General features: G+C 41.1%; 1 protein-coding gene across 1 annotated transcript; it reads right to left on the bottom strand.

Moving 5' to 3' along the window:
• Positions 1–2328: 2328 nt before the first annotated feature.
• On the bottom strand, positions 2329–19591 carry LOC105619672. The gene is made up of 11 exons (XM_012201191.1): positions 19490–19591; positions 14533–14737; positions 14336–14453; positions 13389–14247; positions 12866–13299; positions 12559–12668; positions 9522–9650; positions 8052–8147; positions 5298–5473; positions 4527–4722; positions 2329–3551 (listed from the first exon to the last, which is right to left on the bottom strand). The coding sequence occupies exons 1-11, from the start codon at positions 19589–19591 to the stop codon at positions 2329–2331; spliced, it is 3648 nt and encodes a 1215-aa protein (XP_012056581.1).
• Positions 19592–20603: the final 1012 nt, after the last annotated feature.

The raw sequence follows: 20603 nt of genomic DNA, 5'->3' as shown, positions 1-20603 counted from the left end.
CAAAGACACCAAAAGGTTTTAAATCATTTCAAGAGATGCTATATGATTACTTTAAATTATAAATTATCTTCTCAGTAATTAACATAATAATAAAGTCTAAAATTGGAACATAAAATGTCTTTAAGAGATTCTCGCAAAATATCTCGACTTTGGACTACTAATTATTTGAATTAAAAAACCGCCATTTAAAATCAGAAATATAAAATTAAATAGCGTTCTTATATAATTTTTTAAGTGTATATTTACGTCATCTTTTAATGAGTCTGCTGTAATACAAACGTAGGTTTTAAATTTTACGCCAATTTCATCATCAATAACTCTTGAAACAGCAAACAAATGTTCCAGATACGGCATTATGAAAATGAGTTTATATAAAATCAGATTATAAATATTGAAATGTGATTTCGATAAACTTATCGCGATAATAACAAAATTCTAAGTTTATTTTTATTTATATAATCTTCGTTTTCAGTTTTATTCCTTCGTAATGACTAAAATTGAAATTATATATAGAAACGATATCTTTGTATTAAGTATCGCGGGAAAAAAATGAGATAACGCGACTTGCATAACAAAACGCTTTATTAATCTTCAAACAAAAAGGACATCACAGTAGTGTAATCAACAAGATAATCTAATTAATAATGATTTCAACAGTCTAATCATATCTCCTACTTGTGCGAGTGAATTATAAATCATGCAATTGCATAATTCATCTCACGATTTCATACATTTCGTTATTCGCAAAAATATTACGCGTAAATTCTCGCGATGTTTTTGCCAATTAATTTAAGATAAATTTTCACTAAATTTCTTTAATATTAACATTTTTTTTATTAAACTGAATTTTTTTTAACGCGATTGAAATTTGGATTAATTAGTAAAGTCGAATCGAAATACGAATCACTGACTTAACTATATAGTAGCGATAAAGGCAAACGGAAATCTCCCCAGATTGCTCTACAATTTAGATGATACTTATTTATTCGAGAAGTATATAATACATCGATCTTATCAGCACACATGAGAAAAGAAAACATACTTTCTCGATGAATAATACTTGGCTTCCGTATGTCGGGCGCGCGATGATTAATTCTCTCTTTCATTATAATCTAAAAGCTACCACTTGTCTATGGAACGGACTGTGAAATTAACGCTCTTGTCGGAACGTGCTACAAGTTTGTCGCTAACGGTTATCACTGCTCTGCTGCATCTACCAGGTAGATCATCCATGATCCGGTTGTTATTGCGCGCGAAGATGCGTTACAAACAAACACCGAAATGCCGGCAAGAATCGGCAATCGGATTCCTTTTTTTTTCTGCGAGAACGCAACAAACGGAAAACAAGAGACGACGCACATCATCTGAAAAAGAATTCGACTTACAAGTACGAAAATCGGCATGATCGCGAGGAACGAGGAATATTTTTCTTTTGTCATGTTCTTATATATAATATATGTATATTTAATCTTCGCAATACTACGTGGTCTCTGTACCAAAAACAAAAAATAGGTGACGCTTATAAAACGTACTCACGTAATTATAAAAGTATCCGAATAACATCCGGTAAAATTCTCGGAAAAACCGCAATAAAAGCTGTTAGCCAAAACGACATTGAACTTCCCTTTTTCAATGTCCGTCAAAGTTCAAAAAAAAAAGACAAACAAAAAAGAAAATTCCTGCGCGTGACTCTGCACGTTATGAACTTTGTAGGCGAATACTGCCTGAAAGAAAGGCACGGCTGCCTTGATTACAGCAAACGAAGCAGTTTCGTTGTATGCATGTCGGAAAATTATTACGTAATGGATTTCGAAGATCCTAATCTTAAATCCACCGCGGAAAATCGCTGCCTTAAATCGCAATGCAAAACGTGTGTCGGGGAAGATGAAACGTCCTCGTAATTGAAAAAACCACGGAAACAATCGTACTAATCTAATTTATACAGTCGTAACATTAAAATACATCGTGGAATTCATCCTTAAACATTTCACTAACTTACAACGTTTTATCGCGCGGCACGTTTGCTTGCTTAAAACATAAACGCCACTCTTCTCGCTCTAAATCTCGGCTAGATGTATCGATTGGAAAAGAAAAAAAACGAAAGAGGCGTGCTGGCGTTACACAACATGAAACGTATCTGCAAATGGACGAAGGGGAATGATCAACGAAGATCCGCAACGAATGCACGTCGAGAAACAACTCCATTGTAGGCAAGAGAACAGAGACAGCGGCCATACGATAATTCGCGATTCGAAACAACACTGTTGTTTACGCAGGAGAAGGAACACGTAAACAGTTAATAGCAGGCCGCGATTGTTCGCTCGAGTGTTACTTGATCGGCTTGCCCCAAGCAAACTGTATTCCCAGCCGGGGAATATCGCTGCCGGTGGACGATTCGTCCTCGCTGCTGGACGCCGACGTTTCCTCGGAGATCATCGCTTCCCCGCCAGCTTCCTGTGGTCTCTGACCGCCGCCAACGTTGCAATCATCCACCGCCGCTGCTGCTGCCGCTGCAGCGGCCGCCACTGCGGCGGCCACTGCAGAATTCACGGCAGGTGTCGTAGACGACGTGGAAGACGATGAAGAAGATGACGAGGAAGGTGATGATTGATCTTTCCTAGGACGTCGCCGCGAGACCGGCGTCGAGCTGAATGAAGGCGACCATGCGGCCGCCTCTTCCACTGTTGTGGTCCGCGTCGAATCACACGTAGTAGAGATACTTTTCGATCTCGCTCTGGTGTCTATGGTAGGTCTAGTGTTCGGTGTCAACCTAAGCGATCCTTGCCTAGACACTGTCGTTGTGCCCTCGGAGGACCTGGCAACTTTCGGTAATGTGCTGAGCGAGTCAGACGTCCCCCCCTTAGATAAATCGTCGATTTCCAGCGTCCAAGAAACGGAGGCGCCCTTCTCGACCATGAACTTCACCATCGATGACGACGAATGAGCGCCATTCTTTTCGAGCGAATAGCTGTGTTCCATTTGTTCCGAACCTGCGGATCGAGTTAACCGTGGATTAAGCTGATTCGCAAGAACGCTCACCCAGTCGTTCTTGTTTCGTAGCTTCCACTGTAGCTCCTCGTTCCGCTGGGATAGCCGCTTGTTGTGCTTTGAGACTTGATGAATCGATTCGTGAAGCATTTCGTTCTCGTGCGAGATTTGTCGTTCGAAGGAGTCTTTCCTTTGAAGTTGAGCCTTCAAGTCCTCGCATCTGGCCTCCGCCATATCGAGCCGTATTTGCAAAGCGTCCTTCTCCTCGATATCTCGCCTGTAACTGTCCAGCTCTGATCGAAGAGCCGCATTCTCTTGACTCTTCAGCTCGAGCACAGATCTCAATGACTCGATTTCCGCCATCAACGCGGCACCCTGATCGTGAACCACGGATCTTCTCATCTCTTCTTTGCGAGCCAGCTCATTAATCTGCTCGGCACGTAATTTCGCAATTGTCGCACGATGTTCTCTCGTGACTTCATCCAACCTGATGTCAAATTTGTGCCTCTCCTCTTTTAAAGTTTCGACAAGTGTGGCAACTTGTTTTGTCCTAAGAGTCTCCACTGGAAAATCGAAATATTAACTTGAATTTTTCATTTTCAGATCGCAAACTGTTATAATCCTTATCATCATACTTTATGGAAAATTTAAATATATCATTTGTTCTAGTATTCCTAATCAACTTTTTAATAACAAATTAATACTAATAATTTCTGCCGACAACATGAGAGACTTCGATAACTCTTTAAAGACACTATTGATATTTTGATTGTGAATTTTGAATAAATACAAATCTGAATAAATAAAAAGATAAATATAATACATGTACAATATATGTACAATTCGACTATAATATAATAATAAAAATTCACTGATAAAGCTTTGATAAAATATTTATTTATCACGTTAAATATGCATAAAAAAAGAATTTTCCCATTATTAAATAAATAATAAATAAAGATTCCATGTTTCAATATGATTCTAATTTTATAATGTAATATAAATATATTTTATATTGGCCCTGAGTTGAAAACCAAAAGTATATACAAAACTAAACGAAGAGCACACATTGAATCTATAATTAGCGACTATCGAAACGTCGAACGTTACGTGAGAACTAAATTAAGAACCAAATCCTTCAGCGAAGAGTTCGAAATATTTTCTAGCAAGAAAAAAAAAAGACAACAAGCATATTATTAGGATTAATCGCAAATATTCGAGTTGTGCGTAGGCACTACTGAATCGTTCACTTTAATTAATAATTGTTCCACTTCGTGCAGGCGTGTCGTGCACAGACATTAGGACGATTACGCTCGTTGAGTAACACGTGAGTAACACTAAGTATAATATCTACTGGCGACGCTTTGTGTCTGTTGAACAACACAGTTTCTCGTATTTGTTTCGCGGCGCATATACCGTTCAGATATATCTTTTTTTCAACCACGTATTGCGTCATCGTGACGTGTGTGTATATATACATATGTATATATCCGCGAAAAATTCGAAGAAAATAAACAGATATGTTATATAAGACTTACACTCATCGCGTAGCTGGTCCAGAGCTTTACGATGATCCTCCCTTTCAACCTCGAGTCTCTCCTCCATGCTGACGCATCTCGCGCGTAAAACGTCGATTTCCGAAAGCAAAGCCGATCGTTCGTTTTTCATCTCCTCGCAATCGGCCTTCAACTTCTCAAAATCCTTCTTCAATTTAGGAGTGGCAAAAGCGTCCAACTGAAAGACACGCAGTTTTATTACGCCATTGATTCGCGAAGATCTGTCTCGTTTTATGTTAAATGGCAAACAATGGCAGCGTTTAGCAGAAAAAGTAACTTTGTAACTGTTATAAAATTCTAATATGATTAATCTTGACCTTAATTTCTTGCTCAATTTAAATGTTTGAATCAATCATATTAAAAAATATTAGAACAGTTGCTTTTTCTGTTCAACGCAGCCATTGACAAAAATAAAACACATAGAAAAACATAAAGCAGTAAACGAATTAGGCCCAGTTCCACAATTCATAGGTTAATTCTTAACCGAGGTTCAACTTGTTCATTCCTTTTCAATTCTAGAATTCAATTCTAGAATGAAAAGAGATGAAGAATAAATTAAATTTCGATTAAGAGTTAATCGTGAGGAATTGAGAACTTACTCTTCGTCTTTTTCTAATTCTAAAGATTAGAAAAGACAAAGAGCAAGTTGAATCGAGATTAAAGTTAAACTACATTGGTAAAAATGGGCCTTAATCAATCACAATAGAGAACGTAAAGCAATAACCTTGCCATGGATATATACAAAATGCGTACCTCGAACGCCAAGTAGCCTACACTCACAGCGAGTGCTTGTGCGGCTCGTTCCGCTTGTTCCACGCGGAAATCCACGTAGGGCACGATAGTCTGCGCGGCCTGATCTCGCGTTTCTAGCGATGTCCTCGCCGTCACTGTGTAGGTGGTATTGTGAGGAGTCTCTTTGGACTCACGATCTGCAATCAGCGTCGTCATCGATGTGCATCAGTAATTCCTCCGATTGATTTATTCCCGAAGATCGCGACGCGGGCACGGTCGTCCGTCGTCGGCCAGATTGACCTACCCGCTCCGCCGTATCAATAAACCGACCCACGTGCCGTCAATCTACATAAGAATCTTGATCGTAATATACGTGGACGCCGCGCTGTCCCGATTACCCTCTATATCGTTCGCAACCCTAATTATTGCGGGGAGGTCAATGTATAATCCCGACGTAATAAATCGTTTGCGCTCGTTCACTCGATACTTTAGCAAATTTTTAAACGCACAGACTGTATCCCGTATCGAAGAGAGTTCGGCAGAAAGTTCGATGGGAAGAAAGAACTTGGAAAGTCGAAACTCGTCCTGCCGCCGTCGAGTCCAATCGATGTCAACTCCCCATCAACTTGACACATGTCACACGCGCACACAGAGAAATTAGAACGAACGGTATAACCGTCCAACAACATCTAAATGATAAATTTCCCACATTTATATTTTATGAGACACATTTTGATTTATGAGATTTCACGCGAAGAAGCGGACTTCTTTTTTTCTTCTTCAAGAATCGAAGCGTGTGATTATTGTTCAAGTTCACCGCTCAATGAAGAGACACCGGGTTAAGGTCGACCGTTGCGACGCGCAGTTCTAGTTGCGAAACTGCCAAAAGACTGCGAGCTGTGAGCCAAGAAAATTCGCTTCCTACACGTTCCTTCTAGCACCTGCCATGTCCTCCGTCACGTCAGAAAAACTCAAGTATTTTGGGAACGGATCTACGTCGCGTCGGAACATTTATCCCCGACGCGCGCAAGAAAGGAGCGACGTAAACAGACCCGTACATCAACAAATATCCTTGATGCTCGATTCCACAATGAACGCGACATTCGAACGGTACATTCAACGGCCATCCGTAAGAACGGTCGATTCGCCGATAGACTTTATTGATTGATTCTAATCAGGATTGTCATTCGTAACAATTTGCTGGCCAAGTTCGCGCTTCGACTGAATTAGCACGAGCCACGGGCCACCTCAGAGAGCTATATGTCTCCCACCCCAACGCTCATTCCGCCTTGCCATCTTCCTAAACACTCTCCTACCCCCCCACACAAGGTAGAACCGCCAGAATTAATAAACGAAGATGATGGACCATTTTTTCCCCATGAATCTCTTTCGCAGGAGATACGTCTTTTCCCTAATAGGCTTTCTATAAGTCATTAATAATAGATTGAGTTATAGAATAAGTTGTAGGCGAATCAGTAGTGTGTCATAAAGCAACAATAAGTTAGTAATCAGTGATCGCATGAAGATGATCAAATTCCAAATCTTACAATTAAAAATTTATTATTATGTGCCCTGAGAACTATTATCTTTCTGATTGGCTAAAATATCGTGACATAATGATTTAATATGATTTATTGTTATTAATATGATTTATTCTGAATGTGTAAGTTTCCTAAGATTTATAATTTATAATTCTGACTTACACTAGTAGATATATGAGTAATAATGGCTTATTGTAGAAAATAAAAGATCTCCCCTTCTTTGAAGAAAACCCTCTCTCGCTGGGTTTATTGAAAGTCGTGTTTTTAAAACGCGATTCATCGCTCAATAAAGTCCTCTGTGACGATCGTATTGTACTTCCGGCGTTTCTGGATGCCAAAACCGTCGAGTAACTCAAGTTTTCCGATTTGGAACCAGCCGTCCTTAGATGGAAGAAGAGGCGTGCGTGTTCGCGCTTACTTACGGTCGTCGAGCATCGCGGGTCGCGACGATCGATGTGATATAAACGTATATAAACGTACGTCTCTTATGTTCAGAGTACCGCGATAAACATGAGAGCGAGGTACGCAATCGATTATCCCATGGAATAGCGCATCTTTTCAGGCTTTTTTCCGCTCTACGCGGGAATTGAACGCGCAGAATACTGCTTTCGCTATTCCGTTACTATTTGGGACAAACAGCCGGCTGCTCTCGATAGCAATGCCTCTCTCGCTCTTTCCAGCGCCGGCGATAGACTAAGTCGAAATGAACTTTTCAAGAGTTTCCAAAGGAAAGCACCAAGGCGCCGAGTAAACAGGTTGATTTTAGTGCTCGGGACTATATAGGGTGAAAGCCATGACTTTCTTCGAAACGCCAAAGAGCTCGTATGCTGAGGAGGACGCACATATACGCATTACAATACGCGAGCGAGGACACCGTGGCGGCTCATCCGGATGCACGGGCGAGCGCGTGCGATGCGTTTTATTGCACCGGCGAATTAATGCGCTTGACCGTGCCTGCGAGTGCGTGTGTGCGTGCGTCGCAGATATGAACGTGGGAATTTTTTTAGAAACCGGCTGTCCATTAAAGTGGCACGGCTAATGGATTGGAAAGTACAACGCGCGAAACGTGAATTCTTGATTTATCTTGTCCTTTTAAAACGAGTTTAATTGTCATTTCACAAAATGACAAAAGTCTTAATAGCCTGATCGGGACTCCTGATACCGGTGGAACTGGTCGACGACGAAGAAGATCCCGCGAAAGGAATTCCATGTTAAGGTAGAACCAAAAACGTACCTTTTATCGACGTCACGGAGGATTTCTGTTTCACGCTAGTGTTGGCTGTTAATCTCCTCGTTATTGTTGGCTTTCGCGCCGAAGGCGGACTTTTTTCTGTAAAGAGAATGTGTTGCGTTAACGAGAGCATGTTAAATACTAAACGGTAGTACTTGAGCCCCCGTACTTGCCAGCGAGCGTACCGAGTACCGTACGGCGAGAACCGTTTTATCGCGAGATTGAAGTTCAAATATAAAGTACAAACGTTTATTCTGTCCAAGGTCTTTTTTCTCGTGTGTTATTATTGTATTTTGTCCGTTTAATAATATACATACATACATATATATATATATATATATATATATATACACGATTTACACGTGCGAGACTAATTACGTTTTAAGTAACTGGATTAGATTGTTATTAATGTTATAATTAACATAACGCAAATGGTTTAATTATTAAGAGTGATTTTGACAAAATTACGATTAATCAGTATTAATTAATTCATTCAGGGAAATCGCTTGCTACAAAATTTCTAACTACATAATTCGTTGCCCCCAATCTACATTGTAAGTGCTTGATATTTATGACATGACTATAACAAAATAATTATGATTAGAAGCTCCATTTTTATAATTATTACTGCTGTTAATAATGTTAATAATAATAATTATAGTTCTACAAAAAATATACAGTTGGCACGAAAATGATTATATAAATTATAATTAAATTATAATAATTAACTATCATTTTTTCTTTTAGTGTAATTTTTTTATATTTGTTAAATCAAACAATCCTTCAATAATAACAAAATAGTGTACAAACACTAATTATTATTTATTTATATACATACGTAAAAGAATTCATACGTAAAAAAAATCAGTAATCTGTCCAAATAAAAACAGTTATTAAATTAGTACAGATTATTTAATAAATTAATCACTGATTAAATTTGTTCGAAATCGCCCTTAAAATCTAATCTGCGAAATGATGACCCTGAAACGTTCAGTCGGCGTGAATATTCATCGCGTCAAGCGGCAGACCTGTCAGAGGATTTCTCCTGGTCTTCGCTGTGCCTTGGGGGGGAAAGTAGTAAGGTGAAAAGCCACGAGTAGACTTTGTTAACATGACCGTAACGATGATTGCAAGCGCCTTCCTATTTATCGAATAGCAGGAAAATGGTCCTAATTTTTTGAAAGTATTCAAAGACGTGTATTACTTATCGACTCGTATTGTTTCATGAATCGTAAACAGATAAACGTAGTCAAGTCCCGAAGAGACGTTCTTTCTCTTTCTCTTCTTTCATCGTTGCTCGTCACGGCAGCGGTGCCCCAACCGGAAATACGCGACGGTGCTCTCGTTCCTCGCCGCGCATTCTGCCCACCCCTCTCCTGATTATCATACCGAAGCGCATGTATACGCGCGTTACACGGCGTAGTTAATAATCTAGAATGACAGGACTGGCGAGCGTATAATGTATATATTTACCGAGTTCCACCGTCGCCACATCGATGCAGTTTTTCTTCGCGTCAAAACTGTTGACGCGAACCTGATGGTGATTGACGTGGCCGTTCGAGACGAACCTCCGAGGTGGGTTCACGGACGTCGGTGATCTCTCTGAAAATAAATGATGAGAACATTCGCGACGTGAAACATAAGGTCTGTTTTTTATTCCTGCATCAGATTGTATTGGAACTTTCTTTCTCACTTTCGCCAAATATCAAGCATACATCTATCTCACTTTAAGTTCTGAAAATGTATTTTCTACGGCTACAAAAAACAGACCTATTATGCGAAGTGAAAATGCGCGGAATCTCAGAGAGAAGAGATTAATATTATCCGCAGGGGAAAACGGGAGATCATAAGCGATTAGACTGGTTGTAGAAAGCAGCAGGTGGTCGCCGATAGAGCCGCGCATGATACACACCGGAAAGATCACCATTATGCCAAATCCAACCCCTTCTACCTCGTTTGAAGCTGCCGAGACGCATCTTCGCCGAGTCTCGGGCGAAGTTCGTCCTCATTGGGACGGTCCTGTCCTTCGATCCTTGTTGGCCCATCTCGTCAGTTCCCTCCGTTCACCATCTATCCATTACAATCCATAAGTGAGGTCGTCCGTGATCCCCGTCGATGGCGGCGCAACTGGCCCCGCGCGCACTACCTTCATCCTGTCGTCGTAACTCATGAGCCGAGCGTGAGAATCACAATCATACGTGTGTATGCCGTCGACGTTGTTCATCAGCATAAACAACGGTATACAACAGGTATATCTTCCGCCTTTCAGAGTGCCGCCGCCGCCACCACCGCCGCCGCCGTCGCCGCCGCTGGCGCCGATCGATCGCGACACTGCCGTTCTCTTTCGGCACGCGAGACAGCCGCCGCTATTATGTTGTATCTGGTCTCGTATCGTGTATCCCACGTCGAGCGTTATCTCGTTCCGGACACCCGACACCGATCGGCGAAGATTGTATGCGTGGCTCCGTTATGTCACACGGCGATCATGCGTCGATCTATGCGTGCCCTACTTCGCAAGCATACCCCAGCGAATGCCTCTAGCGTACAAGAGATCACGAACAATTCGCGACTCTGATGTTCGATCTACGATTTTCTTCCCTTCGTTAAGAATCCTTTGCGCGTGGGTTCAGCGGCTGCCGATTCCGACGGCGATTGCGTAAGGCCACACCAGGCGGATCGAGGGACCGGTAGTCGCGTACCGACAGTCGTCGACCTTGGCAACGCACGTGGTCGTCGCTTGGTCGGGTACACCTGCCGCTGCTGCTGCCGCCGCTGATGAGAGTGGGGATGGGAAAACGGTCGAAGAAGGGTGGCAGGCATCCTCACCGAGCGACGGAGGTGCACGACGATGCATCGCGAATCACGAAGATGAAAAGAAAGCACGACGAAAGGATACGAGGTAGCCGGAAATAACGCCGCTGAGTGGCGTTGACCTGTGCAGTTGTCGACTAGTCGACGTTAAGGCAGATATCGTGGATCTGGGCGCAGGTGAATGCACCAATGCAGATTGCACCTTGCACGGGTACCTCACGTTTTATCATTTACGCTGGGACCAACGCGATATGACCACATAAATAATCAGCTGTGTAACGGAGACGTCAATTCCAATGCGACAGGTAGTGGATAAGTCGAATCGTCACCGTGAGAAATGATTGATCGAGTTTAGGATGAATAAAATAACAGAAATTCATAATACGGGTGATATGTAAGGCTTTCACACGTATAATTCGCACGCACGTGCTCGCGCGCGCGCGCGCGCGCGAGCAGAGAGAAGGGCTAAAGGAACGCAAGGGAGAAATAGGTCAGGCAAGAGGCGAGGCTTTGGAAACACTCTTATCCTCGCACACAATCGCGTCGTCGAAGAACAAACTGGCGACTGGAACGAAATCACAGTCTGATCGAAGGTATCACCACGAGAAGGTGTCCAAACGAGAGAATGAGAGTCAATTCAATCCGGGCCACCGCCTGGATGTACCAAGCGCACTCCGGTAACTCGTTCGCTAACGAGATATAGGCTGTCAGCGGCTGTCTCTTCTTACTCTCTCTCTTTCTCTCTCTTTCTCTTTTTCTGTCTCTCCTTTCCCTGTGTATGGGTTCCTTACGCTGCTTACGCACCGTCACGCACTATCTGGTGACCCGATTTTAAGCGTGTGAGAGCGAGGAACGATTGGTGCGCGTCTCGCGGGAGAAGGACGACGATAGACGGCTAATGCATTGGAAGATACACATACATGTACGTACATGTCCGTCTATATATGTACACGTGTACACTACACTGTACGACCTAGCACGAGAGCCACCGAGGACTGCCGACCGGATAGTAGTTGGATGCGACTGCGGCGAAGCTGCGCGATGCGCGCCGGCTCGACGCAGTTTCCTCTTACTCTACAGTGGAAGCAAAATAACGTCTTCCCCATTGGCGCCGACAAAAGGGGCAATAAAGTTCCTCGGCATCCTCGATGACTCGAGCTTTTACTCTCGGGTCGATAAAGAGACCTCGCCTTTCTCTCCGGTAGGTAAGCGGCACGTAAAGAATCTGGAGATCTCTTCTGTTCGCGCATATTCTTCTTGTCGGGGTAAAACATTGACCCTTACAAATTGGAACAATTCCGTTTTCCGAATTTGTACGAACGTGAGATCATATTATTATATTAATTTATTTACTATATCTTCAATGTGAGATAAAATCGGCTTTATTAATTTCTAATTCGTTTTGACTGACTTTAAGATCGCTTTTATTATTGAAAAGAGATTAGTATTAATATTATTCACAATAACCAGAAATATGTTCATAAAGTTCATACAAGACAACATTTGTATCTACTTTCCCGAATGCAAATAAAGAGCTTGTACTAATAATAAGTTACATTGAGAAAACCTTACGTATCTCGCATATTAATTTATGTTTAAAAATTCATTCAATAAATATAATATAATTTTGATTACGTCTACTATATATATCACCTAGCATATTGAAAATTCTTCAAATATAGATACCGATGCTACTTACTTGATATATCCTTACTTGGGCCACTACTGAGGTCACTCATGGAACTACGAACAGAACTCCTGGCTGTTTCCTGCGTCGGTGATTTCATTTCTTGCCAACCACGCATCCTCCTAAGACAAAAATATTTCCAATATAATTCGTGATACAGAAAAAAAAATTTTATCACTGCTCGACAATTATATAATATTTGGGATGGATTGACAAAATTATTAATACCTAAAAATATTTCGCTTATTAATAAAAATAAAATCTATATTGTATAATATTTATTATATGGAGTTTTATTTAGAGTTTCAGTTGGACTCACCGTTTATCCTTATTATTATTATTGTTTGCATCGCCTGCTTTCTTCGACGCTGGTCTCGTAGAAGGTGATAAAGTGAGATTCTGCAATACTCTTGATTTTACTTCTTTTCTAACTGATCTTGTTCTCTGCTCATTTTTACCAGCCTCTATCTTATTCATCACAGCGTCCCAGCGACCACCCTTTCTGGCGGATCTTTGAGAACGTCTCGCTTCCTTTTCCGCATCGTCTTTCGAAGATGATTCGATCATTGCCTTGATTTTCGAGACAACGTTTCTCTTTGGCATTTTATATTTTTTTAAAGGCATCGTATCGGCTTTGTTTTGTGCTTTGGGCCTGATGTTTTCATTCTTCTCAACTTTTTCAATCGCTGTGACTTCAATAGAGGTCGTTGTGTCATTCATGTTGCTTGTTTCATCTGACGCCTTCGCGGGACTCTATATACACATACATACACACACATACAAATTTTTTTAAAATTCTTTTCTTATAATTACAATAATTTTAAACCTCGCCTTCACGTTACCTGTAAGTAATCCATGATAACGTTCACCACAATAGGCGAGGGCTGACTCCTTTGGGAGAGTTCAGTATCTCCGGTATCAGGAGTATGGTCATCATTCTCTTCCGGCGCTTGCTCACCAGGTGCCTGTAGCTTGTCCAAGTCCGAGTAAATTCCGCTTGAATCCATTTCTTCTCCGGTGAAACTAGGGCATACACGTTCGCCCGGTGCACAGAATAGCGTGCCATCGATTACTTGTGCCTTCCTGTCGCCCCGCACAATTTCTTCGTGTGCATCCGCGTCACTCTCGGTAAAGAAATCCGAATCAGTCATTGGATCTTGTCGGCAAGGCGCAGGAAGATTGACCGGTGGCACTGCCACAGATGGTGGATCCGCACCACGGCTGGCTGGTCTCGAATTCTCACCGTCTCCTTGATAGCCCGCTTCCAGACTAGTGATGCTTGTGACTGATGTGACGAAACTTACCGGCACGGTGTTACCTCTGATCGGCTCCACGGGTTTAGGGTCGAGTGGTAATTCTTCCGGCGATGGTGTTCTCTCGGTACAGCCCTCTTCCGCGGGTTCCACGTCGACTAATGGTCTCGTCGAAGCGGACGCTCGGGTTAACGCCAATTTCGAGCCAGCCGATCCAGTGAGATTCTCGCAGGATGGTGTCCTGGAGCATTCCAACGCCACCGTGAAATCTGTCATCTGGTCTGGCGTCAATATACCGAGACTCTCGTCGTGTTCGAAGGAGTTCTGTTTGTTCAGCATCAAATAATGCGGAGCTGCACTCGCATCATTGTAACTGCTCAGAGTCGATTCTACGAGACAGGTATCACCGACATCCTCGATCATGCTCAGCTGAGATTCTTCAAGTAGCCTGTTCATCAACGAAACAACGTATAACATGAAACATTCGTGAGTCCCATAATAGAATCGCACTTGAAATGTGTGTATGATATCCATACCTGAATAAACTGCTTTTCTCCTCGCTGAGATGTACCAATTGTTGCACATCATTCTTGTCGATGTCCCATGCAGGTGAGATCGTGTATGTCTGATCGTGTATGTCTATCGCCGAATCAGCTGAAACACGAGCTTGCGTTAACACTACATCAGATCATATCTATGTATTTAATTAATTATAAATGTGAACGTGAATTACTTTTGATGGTGGGCGAAGACGTTGCGAATCCCGTAAATTCCCGCGGAGTGGGGGATTCGTCCTCGCTGTTAAATTGAAAACATCCCGAGAAGATAGTTGATCGGCGACTTCCCGTCAGGAGTCTCGATGCCTCGAGTACTCTTGATTTCGGGAAGAACGATGGTCGTGCTGCTCGTGGAACAGGTATCCGACTCTCCCCTACGTTCTGCGAACAAGAGAACAACAAACGAGGTATGAGCGCGCAATTTCTTGAGTCACGCAAAGATCATCATGGTAGAAATGATAAAAAAAAAATGAATTTCTCCCTAGTTACAATTAATTACTGTTTAATTACTAGAGTAGTAATTATATATATATATTTTTTTTTCTTTTTTTCAAAGCCAGGTTCAATTTGATGCGAAGTGAAGTCCATTGCCCTTAGTCTACCTCCAAATAATAACTCCTCGTGGAAATGAATCAGAAATGTCTCTGATAGTTGATTAATTTAATTTTAGTTCGTAACAGCGTATGTCTCTCTTTCTCTCTCTTGTTTTTGTATCTTTTCCTCATAAACGCGGATAACTGCGCGATTTTATACGGTGCCTTCTTTTCGCTATATAACGGATACATGTAACGCTAAGCGACGATGAACATGAGATAATTATGAGACTAATTACCAAGCTCGTTTTCTTTCCTCGGAGAGGCGCGAGATATATTAATGTCGCCACTTAAATGTCCAATAACTCAGCATCGAAATTATTTTTTTTTCTTTCCCTCGATTCAAAATGTACTATCAGAACGAGGCAAAACTGTGCTAGCGTGTCTACGAATAATAGCAGATATCGTCGATAGCTCTCCCCGTTCCGAGAAACGGGACAGCACGTAATCGACGAGTGCGTGCGTGAGTTCACCGACGATAGAACGCTGAGCATGTGGACGAGACTGAGAACTAGGTTACTGCGAACCGCTACACGAGTCGGGCTCCCGACCGTGAATTATTGGCGGATCTTCTCTTTTCCTATCGCCGAATCGTGCGTATTAAAATTTTCGTAATCGATCGTGTCGTTAGAAAGAGAAAAAAAACGGATATAAATGACAGTGATAATAGTTCTGCTCATCACGCAGCGGCGTCAAATAATCTGTCCAATTTATCTAAGGTAATCAGGCTAATTTATCTAGAGGCGCCAAAGTGTAAACAATGCAGCGGAAGTACGTATTTTTTTTTAATATCATGACATATCCTTCGTTCGAGCTTACGCACGAGCGTGACGTTCTCTTCATCTCGCGTTTACATCACTAGATACTCTAACGGAATCCGGCCATGAGCGATTGTATCAAAATTCTATGAGAAGGAAAGATATACTTCTACCTTGTATATATTACAATCTTATTTTAATTTATACTGTTTCACTCTATGACTTTAAATGTAAGTAAATTGCCTGTAAGAATCTCCGTAGTTATAAATACATAAATAATACATTTATACAGCGATAAGATATAATTTGCAAACAATTGGAATGTTCTTATCAATGGAGTTAATTGCACTCGCTCTTATAGCTTTGATTTATTCTTGGAGTTACAAAACTATTTTTACTTTAACCTATAACTTTAATTAAGATTATAAAGTAAGAATTAGAAATAACATACATATATACAGGGAGAAAGTATTTATATCTTTCTCTCTCGTAGAATTTTGACAAAATTAGTCAGACTGTATTATCTATAATCTTAAAGTTATAGATTAAAATAAAAATAGCGGTATATCAAAGAGTACAAATCAAATATAAGTAAATTGCTTACATTGAAAAAATGTTAGGCACATCAACAGCATTAACAGTATTATTGTGCGTGGGTGTGAATTAATTAATTTATTTTTCATTAAAATAATGCTATTGATGTAGCATGTATTTGAATGTATAAAAGCAATTGCAGTTGATAAGTCCATCCATACAGTACAGAAGTTTGCTGCAACATTGTTGGAACGTTGGCAATGTTGCAGCAATATCACTGGAATGATCCGCGTTGTACAAGCAGTGTACATACATTTCGTTAGAATCAACAGAAGCTACGCAGAGCGGCAACGTAATGGGTCAGCAATCATCACGGTCACACCTGTTTCCCGCCTTTCACATCCTTAGATTTTATTCTTCGTTATCGAAATATCCATTTTCTTGATACTTCGCGCGCTGGTGTGTTGAAGTATAATATATGCGGGCGCCGCAACACGAGACGACGACGTGTTGTCACGACAATAAAATGCTAAGGCGGAAAAAAAAACGGCGAGTCAGCGTAGTGGTAGAGCAGCGAGGAAAAGGAGAGCGTGTGTAAGCCGCGAATTAAAAAATTGTGAATAAAATTTGCATGCCGAGACGCTGGCCATGCCCGGTATGCAAAATGAAGTGGCAAAAGACTAAATCTCGCACGAGTTTATCCGCGAAGTTTAATTCGAGCCAATTTGTGCCGACGCGTGTTCAACAGTCATGGTTTGTTACTTTTCGAGACGAAAAAAAAAAGACGAGGAAAACCGCCCATCTTTAATATCATGATGTGCCAAGTGCAGCCTAGTGCGTCCGCACCTCTTGGATGAATTACAAGGCAATCTAATTTTTACACCACTCGTCAAGTTTACAGCGACTAAAAGTCGAATGATATAAAATATTTCTTTTCTCCTTTCTTGCCTAGAGGCGAAATCGCGGAGAAAATAATACCCTATGTATACGGTATCACATATTTCTATTCAGGTAGAAACTTAAGACCGTATTTTATTATGGAATTTCTCATGCCGCAATTATCGACTTGTATGTCACGCAATTAAGATAATGTGCGCGGCAGCGTGACTTGTAACACTGGTTATTTATCGACGGCGTAGTTGCCGGCGCGGAGTACCATGGCAATTGATTATAATTCCAATGGAATACATTCCCGCGTCCGTGGCACGCGTTTACGATCGACCGCCGAGTCCTGTTCATGAATCCGTGATCCAACAAAGATTAGAAGTTACCACGACGCGACTAGCATTGTGATAGCTTCCTTTTTTTCCGTTTTAAATTTCAGTGCTTTCTAGCAAGAGATATATCGGTATTCAGAGTCCGTTTTTTATTTCAAGACTGTCTTAAATAATGTCTTATGCTGATTCTATAATGAGTCGGTAGTCCTAAGTGTTATCTGAAGTTGACCAATAACCAATTTGTATGACTAACACTGATTGGCCAACTTCATCGATCAAGACTTCCGACTACAGATTCACAGAATCAATATGAAGATGCTAATATGACTCTCTGATTGGTTCATGAAATCTTAAGACTGCACTTAAGAGTCTGAAATATAAGAAAATGAATACAAAGAGTGCTTTCCATATATATTTGTTTTTATCAATGTAGATTTACTTTAGTATCGGCTCAATTTGCTCCTTTTCTGATTCTAAGAGCTAGAAAAAGATGAACTGTTAGTTAAACCGAGATTATAATTAAATTACATTGATAGAAACGGACATTATGCAACAAGTTGATGATATAAAACATTATTATATCTTTTTTGACATTCAATGAGTAACAAAGATAGAATAAAACTTGTGTCATTAAATGGAAAAACAATTTAAAATTGAAAAAAAAACTTCTTGTCATGTCAGAGAATACATTCAATCTGTTCTTAGCTGAATATTTTGCACAATTTATCTTTCCTCTTTTTTTCACATTGAAGAGAAAAAAAAGGAAAAGATGAATTGTGTAAGATCAGATAAAAAAAAGAATAAACTCAATGTAACACAATAAATCATTATATCCTTGTTTGCTAATTTGAAGAAAGATGAAATGACTATTGTCTTACATTGTCTCTTGCTGAAAAACACCATTTGTCTACCTGCTGGACGGGTAAGCTCGAAATTGTGTCTATTTCCAGAATCTTGGCAGAGGATTGCGTCTTCGTACATTAGCGACTTCACTTATCGGACGTTACATAAGATAGAGTGTTGAACCGCGTTATCGGTGTCAATGTCAACAATACACACTGAACATTATAGTTTCATCATTACGCAGTTAATAATTGAGAACATGGCAAAATCTTACACACCTAACCGACTACTATACTTTAAACTGCACGTAAATAAAATAAATCGGAATTGTATAATCTTCATAGAGATAAGTTATCGCAAAAGTTGTTTGTCGTTATTTGTTAACATTCTTCGCGTGTCCACGCGATTGTTACGAGTTGAAATAAAATCGACAGCCGTCCGATGGATAGAGAGACTGCCGACTGCCAGGCTCGTCTCCGTGCATATAAAGACACAGTGTGCATTTATAAGCACGCGCCGTAAAATCGTAATTAATTTCAATAGAACCCATTGAGATAGTCTTTCTTGACGAGATCACCATATGTGAGGAGGCAGCCACTTGTTCTATCCTATCCAGTCGCGTTACTGTTTCTCATTGACGAAATTCGCAACAAGTTACCACACGATATTCTGAAGAGGAAGAAACGTACTCTGTGTCATTGGCATCTCTCGCTGCGCGGCACTGACCAGTGACCACTGACCAGGTCGCGGATCTCCCCACGGGCAACACGCTGAACGCTCGGCGCTGTGCCGAGTTCCGTTTTTTTCGCTGCGTAAAACGGGACGGGAGGGAGAGAAGAAGAAGCGAGGACGAGGAAAGTAAAACAATCGCGCGGTGCGCGGCGCGTTGAGCTCGCGAAGCGTCGGAGGATCGATAGCGACTAAACGACAGGCCGTGATCGCGTCGCGGTCGACGCGGCATAGCGTGTACGACAATAAAACGTTTCGGATTCGCTTCGCGATCCCCGGTTACACCTGCCGCATGCCGTCATCGTCGTTGCCGCGACCGCCAGACGCGTAGCGAGCGAGTGAGCGACGATGACGATTACTCTATCCTCTATCCTCTGTCGGAAACACGGCCGGTATTCGCATTCACCAAGCCGTGAATCCGCGCGTCGCGTCGCTCGCCGCCGAGTGGCCACTGTGTACACTGTACACGAGCAACGTCGAATTATCGTCATTATGCGAAGCAGGCTGCTTGACCGCTCGATATCGTCGCATCGCGACGTACGTGGCAGTTTTCAAGGACATCCTGGCGAAAATATAAACTGGAACAAAACGAGTGTAAGGGGAGAGTAGAAATATATATGAGAATTTCTAAAAAGCGAAAATTGAGATAACGATACGAAGAAACAATAAGAAATGTTTTTTGTACGTTTTGCCTCAATTTTTGCCTCTTAGGCCCAATCTCACGTTCATTATCTCTTTTCAATTCTAGAATTGGAAAAAGATGAGATATAAGTTGAACCTCGGTTAGAAGTTAACCGTGAGTTGTAAAACTGGGGCTTAGACCGTATATTAGACCGTTATATTTAGTCCCTTTTATTTTAAAACTGTCTTAGGTAATTTTTTAAGATGCTAATACGATCCTTCTGATTGGCTTATGACATCTTAAGTCAGTTGCACACTCTATAACAAGTTGTTTTTTAAGCTTTAAGTTTTAAGTCGTAAGAAATTTGACTAGCCACAGTCAAATATGAGAGGAATAATCTACTATGATTAGTCAATTTCTTATGGCTTAAGAGTTATAGCTTAGGTAATGGCTTATTGTAGAAAGCCTACTTACTTAAGATAAGTAAATATAAGAATCAGCTATGAATACCTAAAAACTTCATTTATGCTTCTATCACTTTCCCCTTAAGCTTATAAGACACAAAAAAAAACTCAAGCAATAAGAAAATTAATATATTGGATTTGCTATTGTTTAAGGCCGTCTACAATGAGAGTAACATGATATAGTAAGATATAAGAAATCGAACAAGTATAGTCGAATGTGAAAAGAATAATCGACTATGATTAGCCAATAGCTTAAGCTTAATCATATTAGCGATTGCGCAATTGTGATTAATGATTTTCAATAAGTTTAAAGCAAAGCAATCGATGACTATCTCGATTGAGAAGTAATCGCCAATTGCTAATTCAATGATCGCGCAATCGCTAGTGTGATTACGGCTTAATGGCTTACTACACAATATTACTCTCATTGTAGACAGCCCATTATGGCCCACGTTATGGCCTTACAATCTTTACTGTAATTGACCAA

Source organism: Atta cephalotes (assembly GCF_000143395.1).
Source record: "Atta cephalotes unplaced genomic scaffold scaffold00022, whole genome shotgun sequence".
NCBI classification, from domain to species: domain Eukaryota; kingdom Metazoa; phylum Arthropoda; class Insecta; order Hymenoptera; family Formicidae; genus Atta; species Atta cephalotes.
The sequence above is the reverse complement of the archived record's forward strand: the minus strand, read 5'-3'. Positions and strand labels throughout refer to the sequence as shown.

Coding starts and splice junctions, on each gene's coding strand:
- LOC105619672 (XM_012201191.1), bottom strand. CDS start 19,591: ATGTCCTTGAAAACTGCCACGTACGTCGCGATGCGACGATATCGAGCG. Junction 13,300..13,388: donor TTATCATGGATTACTTACAG/GTAACGTGAAGG, acceptor ATGTGTATATAG/AGTCCCGCGAAGGCGTCAGA. Junction 12,669..12,865: donor AATAATAATAAGGATAAACG/GTGAGTCCAACT, acceptor TTTTTGTCTTAG/GAGGATGCGTGGTTGGCAAG.